Raw genomic sequence first — 12,780 nt, 5'->3', positions numbered from 1 at the left:
CCCACAAAAAAATATACGCTCAGAGAACAATTGTGTTAAAATATAACCACAATTCACAGCATTAACTTCATTCTAGAACTTTATTAGTCAAATCAACAAAACAAGAAACTCTGGCGGAAGTCAATAAACAAGCGAAACAAATAAAACTCTATACTAAATAACTTAAGCCGTCATCAGAAGAAAAAATCGCTCGTTTATGAAGCTCGCATTTCTCCCTTGACACACACCTTGAATGCTTCCCAGCCTTCAGTCGAGATCAGGTGGGACTGAAATAAACGAGAAGAAAATTGGACGACAATACACAACACACACACCTCTACCTTATTTATTTGTAATGCCTACTAAACTTGAGGCTTGGGCGAGTTGGTACATACTTCGGAATTAAAAACAGTGCGGAAAGACGAAGACCAGAAAAAAAGTGACACGGACGTAGCGCTACATCCGTGTCACTTCTTTGTATGGTCTTCGTCTTTCCGCGCTGTTTTTAATTCCGATGTAATGCCTAGTTTGGGCAGAAATTACTAGGTGTTATAAGAACGTGTAACAATCTTTCAACTTCCAAAAAAACTGCCAAAAACTGCACAGAAATTTTACACTCTCTACAACAAGTCTTACAAAAATTGTATATATCCCATATCAAAAGAAGGAGCATAAAAAAAAAAAAAAAAAAAACCTGCCCTTTCTGTAAAAAGTGGATAATAAAAGTAAGACAACATATGAGAAAAGCCTTATAACATCACTATGATAGGCATGAAAAATGGTTGAATGAAGAATGATCACAATGAACGACCAACAAGTACACTGGGAAAAAGCGTCCTGTGAAATACATGCCTACCCTGAGTCCCCGATGGAGTCTGTCTCTCATGATGGCGATGAACTCTTTGTAAGACAAAAAGCCGTCTCCATCTGCATCAAAGATCTGAAACACTGTGTCCACGAGGTAGGGATCCAAGCTATGGCCGGTACAGATTTTCACAGCCCTATGGAATTCCTCTGCAAATCAAAGAGAGGGAGAGAACATCAGATATTTCTGACAATTCAGTTCATGCTTTTTTTTTTTGTTGCACTACAGACAGAGGTACTTAAAGAATGCCGCTGTAAAGACAACATGGGAGCTGAGAGCATGGAGGCCTAAAGACTTTGCCCAGGAAATGCTACCTTGGGAGATGGGCTTGTTGGCATAGGTGAACATCCTCATGGCAATGGAGAAGTCATCCAGATTGTTCAAAAACTGGCAGAAGGCCTTGAACTGGTCGAATGTAATTCCCTGAAAAGAAGAAAGAGGGTACACAAAATGTGAAATAAAAAGAATCTATAAATCAAGCTAGACCAGATACTCGAGAGCTTACACCATACAGTGATACTTAAGCATCATTCATATTTGACAAAATACAAACGATGCTAGATAAGCCAGGATGTCACGGTTAAAAAATAACACTATGGTAAGTACCTTTTACCTAGACAATGAAGACGGTTACCAAGCCTCGGGATCGATCTATACCTGCAGGATTCTGCTTCTTTTTGTCAAATATAAATTCTGTCACGTCAAATAACAGTTATTCAAACAGAAATGTGACTTTCTACCTCGCACACAAAGAAACAAATGTTTGGCTTCAGTGCGCGGTGCGTAGTGACTTTGCATTTCTAGAGTCACAGCCGATTGCATCCAGTTCTCTTCGTCGATGCCACAGCGCCACTCGGCAGAACCATCTGGCCACAACTAGGGACCTAGCCGGAACGGTGCGAGAACGACCAGACTTTGATCTTCAGAATTAGTCAAAGACTGTCATGCCTAAGAATGGTCGTTCCACGCAAGACGCACAAACAACTGCACACATTCCCTCCGTCTACTACCGACCCTCGCACATACCTTTTCTTCGGGAATTCTGTCCTTAACTCTCTCCACGTAGGCCTCATAATTTGCGCTGTGGATGTAGGTGTAGCGGAGCAGGATCCGAGCAAAGTCCACCTCCGAAATGGTGGGCATGCCCCGGGAGAACTCCGTAAACTCCAGCTCGAGGACCTCAGTCTGGAGGTTGTCCATGAATCTGCAAGTGGAAGCCTCGGCCAAATGACAAAACACAGAAGGGGAGACTATGAACACTTGCGGCACAGGAAGCTCCAAAACACACTCCAAACACAAAATCGTAAGCTCGACCGAAATAGACTACTAAGTTCAGCAGAACGGCAGCACTACCATGGTGCCTGAACACGTCTCTGACTGGTGTGTTTGGCGTCCTATTCCACCCATGCATCAAAAGTGGCCCTGCCAGCCTGCCTGCAGCAGCCAGGAGTGGTCCCCACTCCTGGTTGTCGAAGCTTCCGTGGACCGTCACGCCGGATGGCGACCCGCAGCAGAACAGGCATCTGTCACAGCCACCACTGCTGCTGCGACACCGCCAGGGTCACGGCCGGCGACACCGTGACACTTGTGTGACGTCATAAGGCAGAAATCGAGAAACCACGTTTTAGGACGCGGTAAACACACCGGTCAGAGATGCGTTGCAGGCACAATAGCACTAAACTCTGCCGAGATTAAATGAGCAAGACAGTGTGCAGGTGAATATGGGATGATCTACCTAGGTTGATAAAGCAAGCTTTCGCGAGTGGTAGAATCAAAACAATACTGCTTTTAGGTCTTGAAGAAACAAAGGCGGTGACGAATGAAGCTCGGCGAAACGTCGCCGAGCTTTAATCATGTTAGGTGTAAACTGTTGGATAATTGAAACAGCTTTCTTGATCCCTCGCAGTAAAACGGTCCAATAAAAAAAAAAGTAGTCACATCTCTTTTTTCTTTTTTTCCATGCATTTTTCTTTGCGGCGAATAGCCTCTGGCAGTACAATTGTGTATGAAAAGCGTTGGTACCTGAAGAAGTCGTCGTACTTGAGTGTGTCGGTTCCCTTCTTTCCAAAGAGGTGCATGAGAAGCGTGGTGTTGACTGCGCTGGAGAAGTCGGCCCTCTCAGTTTCCTCCTAGACAAAGCACACATTTCCCAGGTGAATGGAAATGAAAAACGAAGAGAGTGAAAGGAACCCCTAGACATGCAGAGCCTTTAGAGCCTTTCTATCTTCAAGCATACTATAGTGACAATGACAGTAAAAATACAGGCCCTTACCAGCCTACCCGCAATATTATATTTCTTTTATGTGGATCAAATCTGTAACAGCTGACATTTGACGACTGTCAATAGGGCAAGTTGAATAAGGAAAAGAGATGGTTTGTGTAGAAATGTTGTTTTGCTAAATTTATATCCGTCCTCACTTATAATCTTTTTTAATTACCTACATGGGCGATGTTAAATATTGTTAAATGCGCAAGCTTTTTCATAAAAAAAAAACCCCTCCCTAAATAAAAAAAAGGATAAAGTGAATGAAAGTACTTGTCAAGTCCTCAAATGAAAGCTCAAAGTGATGAATGCATGATTCATAAGCAAGCCTAGGGTTTATCACTGGGTTGATATTGCAACTTGTCATAAGAATTGCTTGGTGTCTACTTACCTATCACTCTCAAGGTTGAATGACAATAATATACTAATAGTTTTGTACATGGTAATCTTTGGTGGCAGTTGAGGAACATTCTTGTTTAGTCTTGTAAAAGCACATCATAACAATGTTTACATTCTCACTCAGTCTTCTGTAAGGAGACTTTCCTTAGTGTATTACAATTTACAGACCATTACAGACCTCCTCGAAATCTCTTTATTTTTGCTTCTGTAGCCTAGCCTCCTAATCAAGTCCTACCTAGTCCTCTTGTTTCATAGCATTCCTGCGCCCCAAGAAATAAAAGGCAGTTTCCTAAAATAATTCTCTCAGATTATTTATTTTAAGCAGTAGATAATTTAAAATATGGTCAATTATGTGTGATCAGGCCAAAGTAGCCTAAACCAATACTTTGGTTCTAGAAATAGAAAAAATGCATTGCCAAGAGAAGGAAAGAGCGTGCAGTTTGACCAAAGCAAGTCATGTTCCACATGCAACACGCAAGCTTCAGCAAAATTCTCTATTTTCCGATACTCCAACCAACCAGCAACAGCAAGAAGCAATATCAAGCTAAAGCAAGGAAATCAGCAAAGAACTTCAGCTTTTTTTTTTTCTGCAGAAGGTTTGAGCACGAAGGGAATTAAAAAAGGTGGAAGCATGGAAAGTTTCAAAGAGAAAGGGGCTTTTCGGAAAGTTCCGAAGTATCATGCAGCGCTGAAGAAAGCCTTACTGAAACTGCGGACGGACGTGAATACAGTCTCTGAAGATCAAAGACAGGCATTACACGCAGGTTAACACAGTTACACAACTCAAGAAGCACGATTAGGGATGCACAACCAAGAGCACAGTATCTGGCCACACTGCTTAGTTGGGCGGTTGCATATTTGCACTTTCCAGTGATCATGGGAGGGGTCGCTGTTTAATCAAAGCGCCCCTTTCGTTAGAGGAAAAACAGGCAATAAATTCCAGATTGCAGGTGTTCTGATCAATCCTGCATTTCCAACAAATTCAGGTCACAATACTGGTTATAAAAGAATCACATGTAAAGAAAAAAAAAAAAAGTATGTTTTCTGGCAGGCTGAACGGTTTGCTACAAAGGAATCCGGCGTCACTCAGATACGGATTCCCAATGTCTCTTCCTTGCCTTGCCTAACTCTTTTTTTCTTTGGGACATCCATGAGGTGACAACTACTATGTCGCTGTAAAGTGCATATAGCAATGCTAGTACCAGCTGTAAGTGAATTACACACTCGTTTAACATCAATGTGTCTGCCCTGGCTCTTCCACAAGGCAGTGTGAAAGAGTTTTTTAATAGAAGCAGCATTTGGTTGCTACTGACAACGGCGTACTGACCAGCCTGACATGAGATGACACAACTCTCTCAATAATTCTGCGTTGCTTTAATTTAACAATACGCCGATTCCCGTGTCAAACTTTAAAAATGGCATACTAGGGCAAGATGGCTGGTTTATGACTGCGAATTGCTGAATAACATTTAAATATTGAGAAAAGAAATTTCAGTGGCGACCATTAATGCAGAAGACTGGTTAACCAACCATCATATAAATGTGGCGCGACTGTACAAATACAGAAAGTTGTTAAAAGCAAGTTAGAACACTCATTTAAAAAGGTGGGTTTGTCTGACTAAACTACATGACCTAAAATATCAATGGTTATAGCGGGCAATACTAGCTTCCTATCCCTCCATAACAAAAGAAAACATGCCAGGTATAAGGAAAATATATATTTTTTTGATTGTCAAAAATGTTTTACAGATTACATGTATCAAAGTTCAAAGGCATAATAGCAACCATTTTCATACGGCCAATAGCTTCATAATTGTATTTTAATATCAACATGTTTATGGCTGTAGCTGCACTGCAGGTGCATCATATGCATGCACCTATGTAAAATGTGGTTTTATCGGTTCGCTTTTTTTTTTTTTTTTTTTATAAATCATAAGAGTTAATGATGTGGCAAGGGTGGCTTGAAGAGAACAAACACTAAGAAGCTTATTATGAACACTGCACTTTTCTTCAGCTTCCCTGGACCACCAGCCTTCTATTTTTGCCTGCCAATGAGTTAGCAATTGTAAATTTATAAGTACAAACTTCTGCTGTCTAGGTCTGGGTCTTAGCAAAGCAGAGACTACTTCACCCGAGAATGGCATCAAACACAAACATGCTTACCAGTTCGGGCAGCTCCTTATTTGTTTTAAGCTTACCACGTCGTGCAACAGTGCTAAATATTTTCTCAAGCTGGAGGGAAACAAGAGAGAGCAACAAGGAGAGATTGCAGCTGACACATGAGATGCTGGGAAGAAAGCAGAGCTGCAAGAGTTACCCTTACAAAGTAACCAAGTTGCAAAGAGTAAGTCCCAGAGAATAACCAAGCAATGTCTCAATAACTTTTGAAATATCCCAATATTTTCAGGTGTGCTGCAATTCCTGACCAATGGTTCATGGTTTTCAATGCAGAGAAGACATTGGCACCATCTGCACAGTTTTGTTTTAATGGCAGAGTAACTTTAACGGAACTAAGTTACAAGTTACTATGAAAATGTAACCAAGTTGCAGTTACTGAAAGTTTCGGTAACTCAGGAAGTCATTCATTATAGTTACTGAAATTGCAATTGATTACAGTAACTTAAATACTTCCTATATGTTACCTCACAGCTCTGAAAAAAAAGTTCATCCTAGGAAAAGACGTAGTGCAGGGCATTTTCTCTGCAATCCTGACAACAAAAGTAGGCAAAATACAGAGGTACATGGGCAGTACCAGCATGCAAAAGCGAAAATGTTTACAACATATAAGATAAACATGGAGCACATTTTCTTTTTCTATAACTAGTGCATCTCTGGAGAAGCAACACATAAACTGCATACTGCAGAAAGCACTAGGAACAACTTAAGCACAAGCATGCAAACAGATCAAGTAAAGCGGTTGCATGAAACAAAAAAGAACTCACAACATCTGATGGGACTTCCTCATAAAGTCCGAGCTTACCGGACTTTTTGAAAAAAATCGCCATTACGAGGATTTGCAGAACCTAACAATAATGGCATACAGGCAATAAAAAATAATTAGCACAGTGTATGACCCAAAACTGAGGAACGCAACTGAGAGCATAATCATTCAAGTACATGCACAGCAAGGGCATGCATATGCTGAAAAATAAAACTGACAGCAAAATAGATTGCTATAAACTTACCGAGGAAATAAAAACTATGCTTAGAGACTAGGGCATATTGACCAAATTCAACATGCAAACAGAGAAATAAATGTGGAGGAAAAGCAGGGCAATACAGCCTTAAAAAAATAAAACCAGAAAGTGCAAGCTCGTTAATGCTTCACTACCAGACAGGGACTAAAACAAGAAAAGTGACCATGACTTCCTAGAAAAGCAACCCGTTTCTTGCTATGTACAGGCTTTCATTATCAAATGTGCTCAACTGCATACAGTTAACATTACTAACATTGGTAAAAAATGTGAAAACTACATAACGTGGACAAGGCAGAAGGGAATAGGCAATGGAGAAAATATAAAGCTTTTTTATTGTAATAACCAAGTGTCTGCTAGAAAAAAATTGACTAAGCAATAATAAAGAAAAAGACACGAGGAACAGCCTCATAGAAATACCATAAAAATATGAGACATTTACAATTCTTTGTAAGGCCGAATTAGAGTGCAGCTCTTGAGGATGAGGGGGGTATGCCCCTCCTCCCCCTCCCCTCCTCCTATTCTGCTCCTTTCCCATTTAGCGAGAAATTTCGCTAAATTTACTGCTAAATTTAGCAAAAATTTCCCTGCTAATTTTGCTAACATTTACCCGCTAAATTTAGTGGGAAATTTAGCGGAAATTTCCCCGCTAAATTTAGTGGGGAAACTGAATTGGTGTTGAGGTCACGTGATGTCAATTTCCCCGCTAAATTTAGCGGGGAAAGTTTTTCGCTAAATCTAGTGGAAACGTTTTTCTGCTAAATTTCATGTAACATCACATTTATTCACGTGACGTCACGTGTGATGTCACGAGTGTAAAATTTTCCCGCTAAACTCAGCGGGAAAATTTCCTTGCTATATTTTGCGGAAAAATTTTCCCAGGTTGAGTGGCGTCACGTGTGACGTGACAAGGAAAAAATTTTCTTGCAAAATTTGGCGAAAAATTTTTACGCTAAATTTAGTGGGAAATTGTTTCCGCTAAATGTAACAGGGAAATTTCACCGCTAAATTTAGCGGAAAAATTTCCCGCCAAATTAAGCGGGAAAATTTTACCCTCTTAACGTCACGTGTGACGTCATTATGGGAAACGTTCCATATTGCAACGCACGGTGACGGCGACTCCGCACGGGCACTTAAAGGCCCGTTCACACTTTTGCCAACCGAGTACGACCGAGAGAGACGAGACTTGTTGAAACCTCTTAAAATCTCTTAGGACGAGGGAACACACTGGTACTCTGGCACCATCTATGCGGTGACCCTGGAACTGCATTTCACAAGAGCGAAGGTTTTGCGGGATTTCCGAGGTCAAATATGCGTAATACCCATAGAAAGGCTCGTTTATAACATTGACAAAAGTTTTTCGAGCCAAGAAAGGAAGGGTAATGCGCGAGAAAAATAGAAAATATGCCGGACCTCCAAGTTTACACTGCTACCCAATAGATGGCGCCAGTGTGTCCTCTCGTTGTAAGAGGTTTCAAGGCACCCAGTTCTAAGACGTCGCAAGAGTGTGAACGGGCCTTAATGTTGTGCTCTAAAAACTATTATGAATGCACAACATCTTTCTACAAGCATTCCTGAGTTCCTCATAGCTATTCAATACATGGCATACAATACCACAAAACTGAACTCTCCCAAAATATTTTTTCTACAAGTTCTTGGATAGGAAAAGCATGCCACAAAAAAAGTGTAAAAGAAGCTAATACAGCAGGCATCTGTCAAGGTGTGCTGCGTATGATAATTTCTATGTTCGGACTAGGCTGGGGACTATAGTCTGGCAATTACGGTACAAATATCAAGCAAGGCACTCATCAAATATTTGATACTACAAAGCGATGTGCTGCAATTTCAGTTTTGCAATCATATAAGATCAGTCCAATTTGTAGGTGTGTGCCAGTGAACCTTTGACTAAATAACTGGATCACACACCTAGGAGCATGCTGGGTTTGTAGGTAGGCATTGCACACACTCACCATGAATGCAGGAAAAACTAAGCAAGACTATCGCACACGAAGAGTGCGATTTGATTGTAGATTTTTATTTACAAAAAAACAGCTGCAGATGCCTGAAGATGCAGCGCACATGACTAGAAGCCCAGCATGCTTCTTGGTGTTCCAATCATAGCAGCGACGATAATAGACTTTTTGCTAAACTTCAGCTAAAGGTCTATTAGTTGTGCTCTCTCTCGACAGTGCGTTAATGATGCTATTATTTTCATTTACAGTCTCTTTTTCTCATCTACTCTGTCACATCTGAAGCCATCACAGGGGTGTGGTGGGCCATTTCCATATAAAGATAGGGCACAATTAAAGTACATACCACCAAAAACTCCTCCTTGTCTACACGTTGGTTTCCATCCGTGTCAAACATGTTGAAAGCAATTCTGAATCCAGATTGTGGCTCTAGATGATAGAGAAGTGTCCATTTAACTCGGCTCCCATCTCCTCAGGCGAGATGGCAGGCGGCGTGACTGTTACTCACTTGTGAGCACTGAGAGCAGAAATAGGTACTCGGTGTACGAAATTATTCCTGCATAAAACGAGAACAAAGAACGTCAAGGATTTTCCTTCGTTGAGGCGATGCGTCTCTGGGGTCCAATTTCGGTCAAGTAGAGAGCAAGAGCGTTCTCGGCAGCTGACTGGAGATGGCACCGGAGCTTGTCTCAAAATAAAACATTTTTGACCCGTTCGCGAGTTCACAATCAGGGAATATTTTGGTGAGACCATCTCACCAACATACAAATAGCGAAAGAGGTCTCACGGCTTCTGATTGTCCCTAATACTCCTTCATCCACCAATCGATGTTAGCTTGTGTACGGGAGCAGAACAACTTGTTATTTGCAAACAAAGTGCGAGTCGTCAATGGTTTCAACCTCCAATAGCAGACGGTCACGATTTCAGCCTGCCTCCGATCTCACCTCGCTATATGGTGCTCGGTTTGTAGCAGATGATAGAGTTTTCTTCCGGTGTGTTAGCAAACAACGTAGGGTGCTTTCTAGTTTTATTTACATCTGCGAATGGCGCTTCGTAGCAGATGAACCACTCTCTTTGCTCCTGTTAGCAGACTAACCGCCCACGAAAGCTATCTTTGCTCTCTCCGTGAAAGGCAAATTAGATCTCGCTCTCACTTCCGTGGTGACCAAAATCGAACCTCTGCAGTCTTGCACCCTCTCACCGTTGTCTCTCAGGTTCCTGAAGAGCTTCGTGGAACCATATCTCCTCTGAGGCGTCTGGTCAATGATGTAGTCCAGCTCCTTCTTCGTGAGGCGACGACGGTGTAATCGAGCTTTAGGAGAAATAGAGCAATGAGATCATGGAACTGAAAAATCAAAGGTTTGTGTCTGTGTTACTACATCATGATCAATAGCAAGCAAAAAATTATTGGCAGCAACCTTTATCTCCAAAGTTCTATGCTGCATTAAATGTGGTACTTGAGGAGCAATCATTTCACTTTGTTCAGAAGACATTAAACAGCTGTTTCAAAGTGAAGAAGAATTTATATCTTTATAAATTTAGTGAAGAAACTGATTCGATGCATAGGTCACATAACATCAATTTCTCCGCCAAATTTAGCGGGGAAATTGCTCATGTGACATTGGGTCATGTGACATCAATATTCACACCAGATTCAGAGGGGAAACTGAATTGGTGCATAGTTCACAGGACTTTCAATTTTCCCTCTAAATTTAGCGGGAAACTGAATTGGTGTTTAGGTCACGTGACTTCAAACAACTGAATTTCGTGGGAAATGCACGGATGAAAAGACGGACGGACAACATTTTAAGATTGGGGGTTCGAATAAAAAACATTTCATACTCTAAAACTAATTGTTTTCACGTCTGCTTTGAATGGACTGTGGAACAGCAAAAAAATGCCGCCGATAGCAGGTGCACTCCATTTGCTTTTTCTGTCAGACCGCATCTTCTCGTAGGCAACACTTGTAATTGTTAATATGATAACTGCAACTTTTGAAGCTTTGGAGTGTTATCCCAGCCCATAATGCCACAACCTGGCAAGAGTTCGAGCTTTCGACAATATTAGTTTGATTTTGCAATATGGAAAAAAAAAAGATTAAGGTACACCTAAGCATTCTTTATGAGTTGTAAATGCGAAAGCATGCAAGACCCTTGTCCACTCCCTTTTTCGTCTGCTGCATACTTTTCGTCGCCAATCAGTGCGTGTGCTCCCCCCAGCACGGTGACCTTGGACGCTCCGTGCCGAGCACTGATGGACATGCAGCGCCATGGGGTGAGCAGTTGTGGAAAATGACGAGCGCAGCGGCCAATGGGAGCCCCGTCGACGCACGCCAGCTAATGGAACCAAAGGATCGGGGAAACTATCTGCCGTTTTTGAGCTTCAAACTAATGACGTCGGCTCGCTCCATGAGACAGTTATTGCTTTCGCACTAAAAACTGCTCTGTGTTGTTACTTGGAAATCGTATATTCAACCTGGCAAAATGCTCAAAGTAAATGTAAACAATCACAGACACGCACACTCATTACCGCAATTATTTTCTGTTTACACGACATACCCTCTTTATTACTGACGTCCATTGCGCGCACTTGCTCCATTAGGCTTTACGCATCAAACAACCCAAGGACGCCACTGAGTTCAGTTCAAGAAACAGATATATTAAAGGTAGTATCTAGAGTGCCGTCCAACGCCGCTCTTGCAGAGCAATTAAGTGCCGTCCGACCACACTTTACGCCCACATTCCAGTGCTGTCCTACCGTGCAAATGCCGAACAGCGCCTTTTGAGCGAATCGACGTTTTAGCGCAGTGTATGTGTCCTTCTGCTTCTTGTCCCTCGTCGTCTGCGCCGTTCTAAAGCGTGTTAGCCAACCAACCAAGCCCCCGTCCCCGCTCATTCCTGTAGCGTTTGTCTGCTCGCCCTTTATGGTAAAACACATTGTCGGCGAGCGGTTGATGGAACACATGTCAGAATGAGCGTGAATTCTGCTTAACACTTTCGGAAGGCACTTAAAGGCGCGAGTGGAATGCCGTCGGATGGCACTTGAACGCTCCGCAAGAGACGGCACTCTTGCAGACGTTTTACCGTAGTCCTAAAGCTTTTTTGCCAGAAGAATTTCGCATTTTTGGACGGGTGACTAGCCAGTTAGACCGCGAAACTTTCGAAAGTAAGCGAGAACTGTGAAATAAGGACACGTACGCCTCGGCTCTGTTTCCGTGAGAGATTCCAGAAAATCTTCGGGAGTCATGTATAGCTGTCCCTCGTACTCCACTGACGCGAAGCGAATGAAACGTCGCTCGCGTTGGGTCAGATGCATGGTGTGCTCGTCCGGGTCCTCCTGAAATAGCGTACGATAGGGATAATATAGAAATAGATTCTTGCGGATACGCATCCCAGCCAAGAGCCGCGAAAACGAAGACAACGTACTCGGTCGACGGATTCCCTGTGAGGTCGTTTGGCCAGCACGGTGAAGCGTTTCTTGCTCAGAAGGAAGTAAACAGCGAAAGAAGCGGTGCTAATAATTCCTATTGGAACACCAACCTGTAACGCCTTCTTTGCAGCGGGTTTCTGCGACAGAGATTTGAAGGATCGTTTAAATACGACATTGCGAAGGAAATGCCCGAACTGACTCCGAAAGATGGGCGTCGCCATTTTCGAATCGTTTTGGATGCTTTGGATTCGGCTAGAGCCACTAAATGAGCTGCGGCTTTGGCAAGCAAGTATGTCATCCCAACAATAACGAAAAAATAACACGAAACAAAAATCTAAAGCTATAAGTGCGATCAACACTAGGGGTGTCGCGAACTTTTGTCGAACCAGATTTTTTGGTCGAACTTTCGGGGTTCGACTGGGTCGAACCGGTTCGACGAACCTTCGAACTTTTTACCAGATTCGACCGGTTCGACTTTATGGACAGTGTGGCCAGACCTTGATACAAGCATGTCCAGGTTTGGAGAATTTCTTTTTTTTATGCAAAGGGTTATTTTATTTTGTGAACAGCTGCAATTGAAAGAAACTGATTCTATTTACTGAAGAAATTAATAACTTAAATTTTAGTACTCTATTGACTGAAATAGCCGATCAGCGCTGCACTTAATTCATCTCTTAGCCA

At 42.3% G+C, this 12,780-nt stretch overlaps 1 protein-coding gene across 3 annotated transcripts; it reads right to left on the bottom strand.

The window, feature by feature from the left end:
- Nucleotides 1–61: 61 nt before the first annotated feature.
- On the bottom strand, nt 62–12,351 carry LOC115319072 (calcium uptake protein 3, mitochondrial). 3 transcript variants are annotated; one of them, XM_029978846.4, is made up of 12 exons: nt 12,096–12,351; nt 11,868–12,006; nt 9,872–9,982; nt 9,179–9,226; nt 9,017–9,099; nt 6,449–6,529; nt 5,670–5,738; nt 2,867–2,973; nt 1,871–2,048; nt 1,159–1,267; nt 836–993; nt 62–266 (listed from the first exon to the last, which is right to left on the bottom strand). In XM_029978846.4, exons 1-12 carry the CDS (start codon nt 12,318–12,320, stop codon nt 195–197), a joined length of 1,380 nt encoding a protein of 459 aa, XP_029834706.2. In that variant the 5' UTR covers nt 12,321–12,351; the 3' UTR covers nt 62–194. The 3 variants fall into 3 exon arrangements, with proteins under 3 accessions (XP_029834706.2, XP_029834707.2, XP_029834709.2); XM_029978847.4 differs by lacking the exon at nt 5,670–5,738 and having other exon boundaries at nt 12,096–12,327; XM_029978849.4 differs by lacking the exons at nt 5,670–5,738; nt 6,449–6,529 and having other exon boundaries at nt 12,096–12,327.
- Nucleotides 12,352–12,780: the final 429 nt, after the last annotated feature.

The sequence above is a fragment of the Ixodes scapularis genome, unplaced genomic scaffold, assembly GCF_016920785.2.
Source record: "Ixodes scapularis isolate PalLabHiFi unplaced genomic scaffold, ASM1692078v2 PGA_scaffold2__306_contigs__length_199485367, whole genome shotgun sequence".
Lineage (NCBI taxonomy): Eukaryota > Metazoa > Arthropoda > Arachnida > Ixodida > Ixodidae > Ixodes > Ixodes scapularis.
This window is presented reverse-complemented; position numbering and strand designations above follow the sequence as displayed.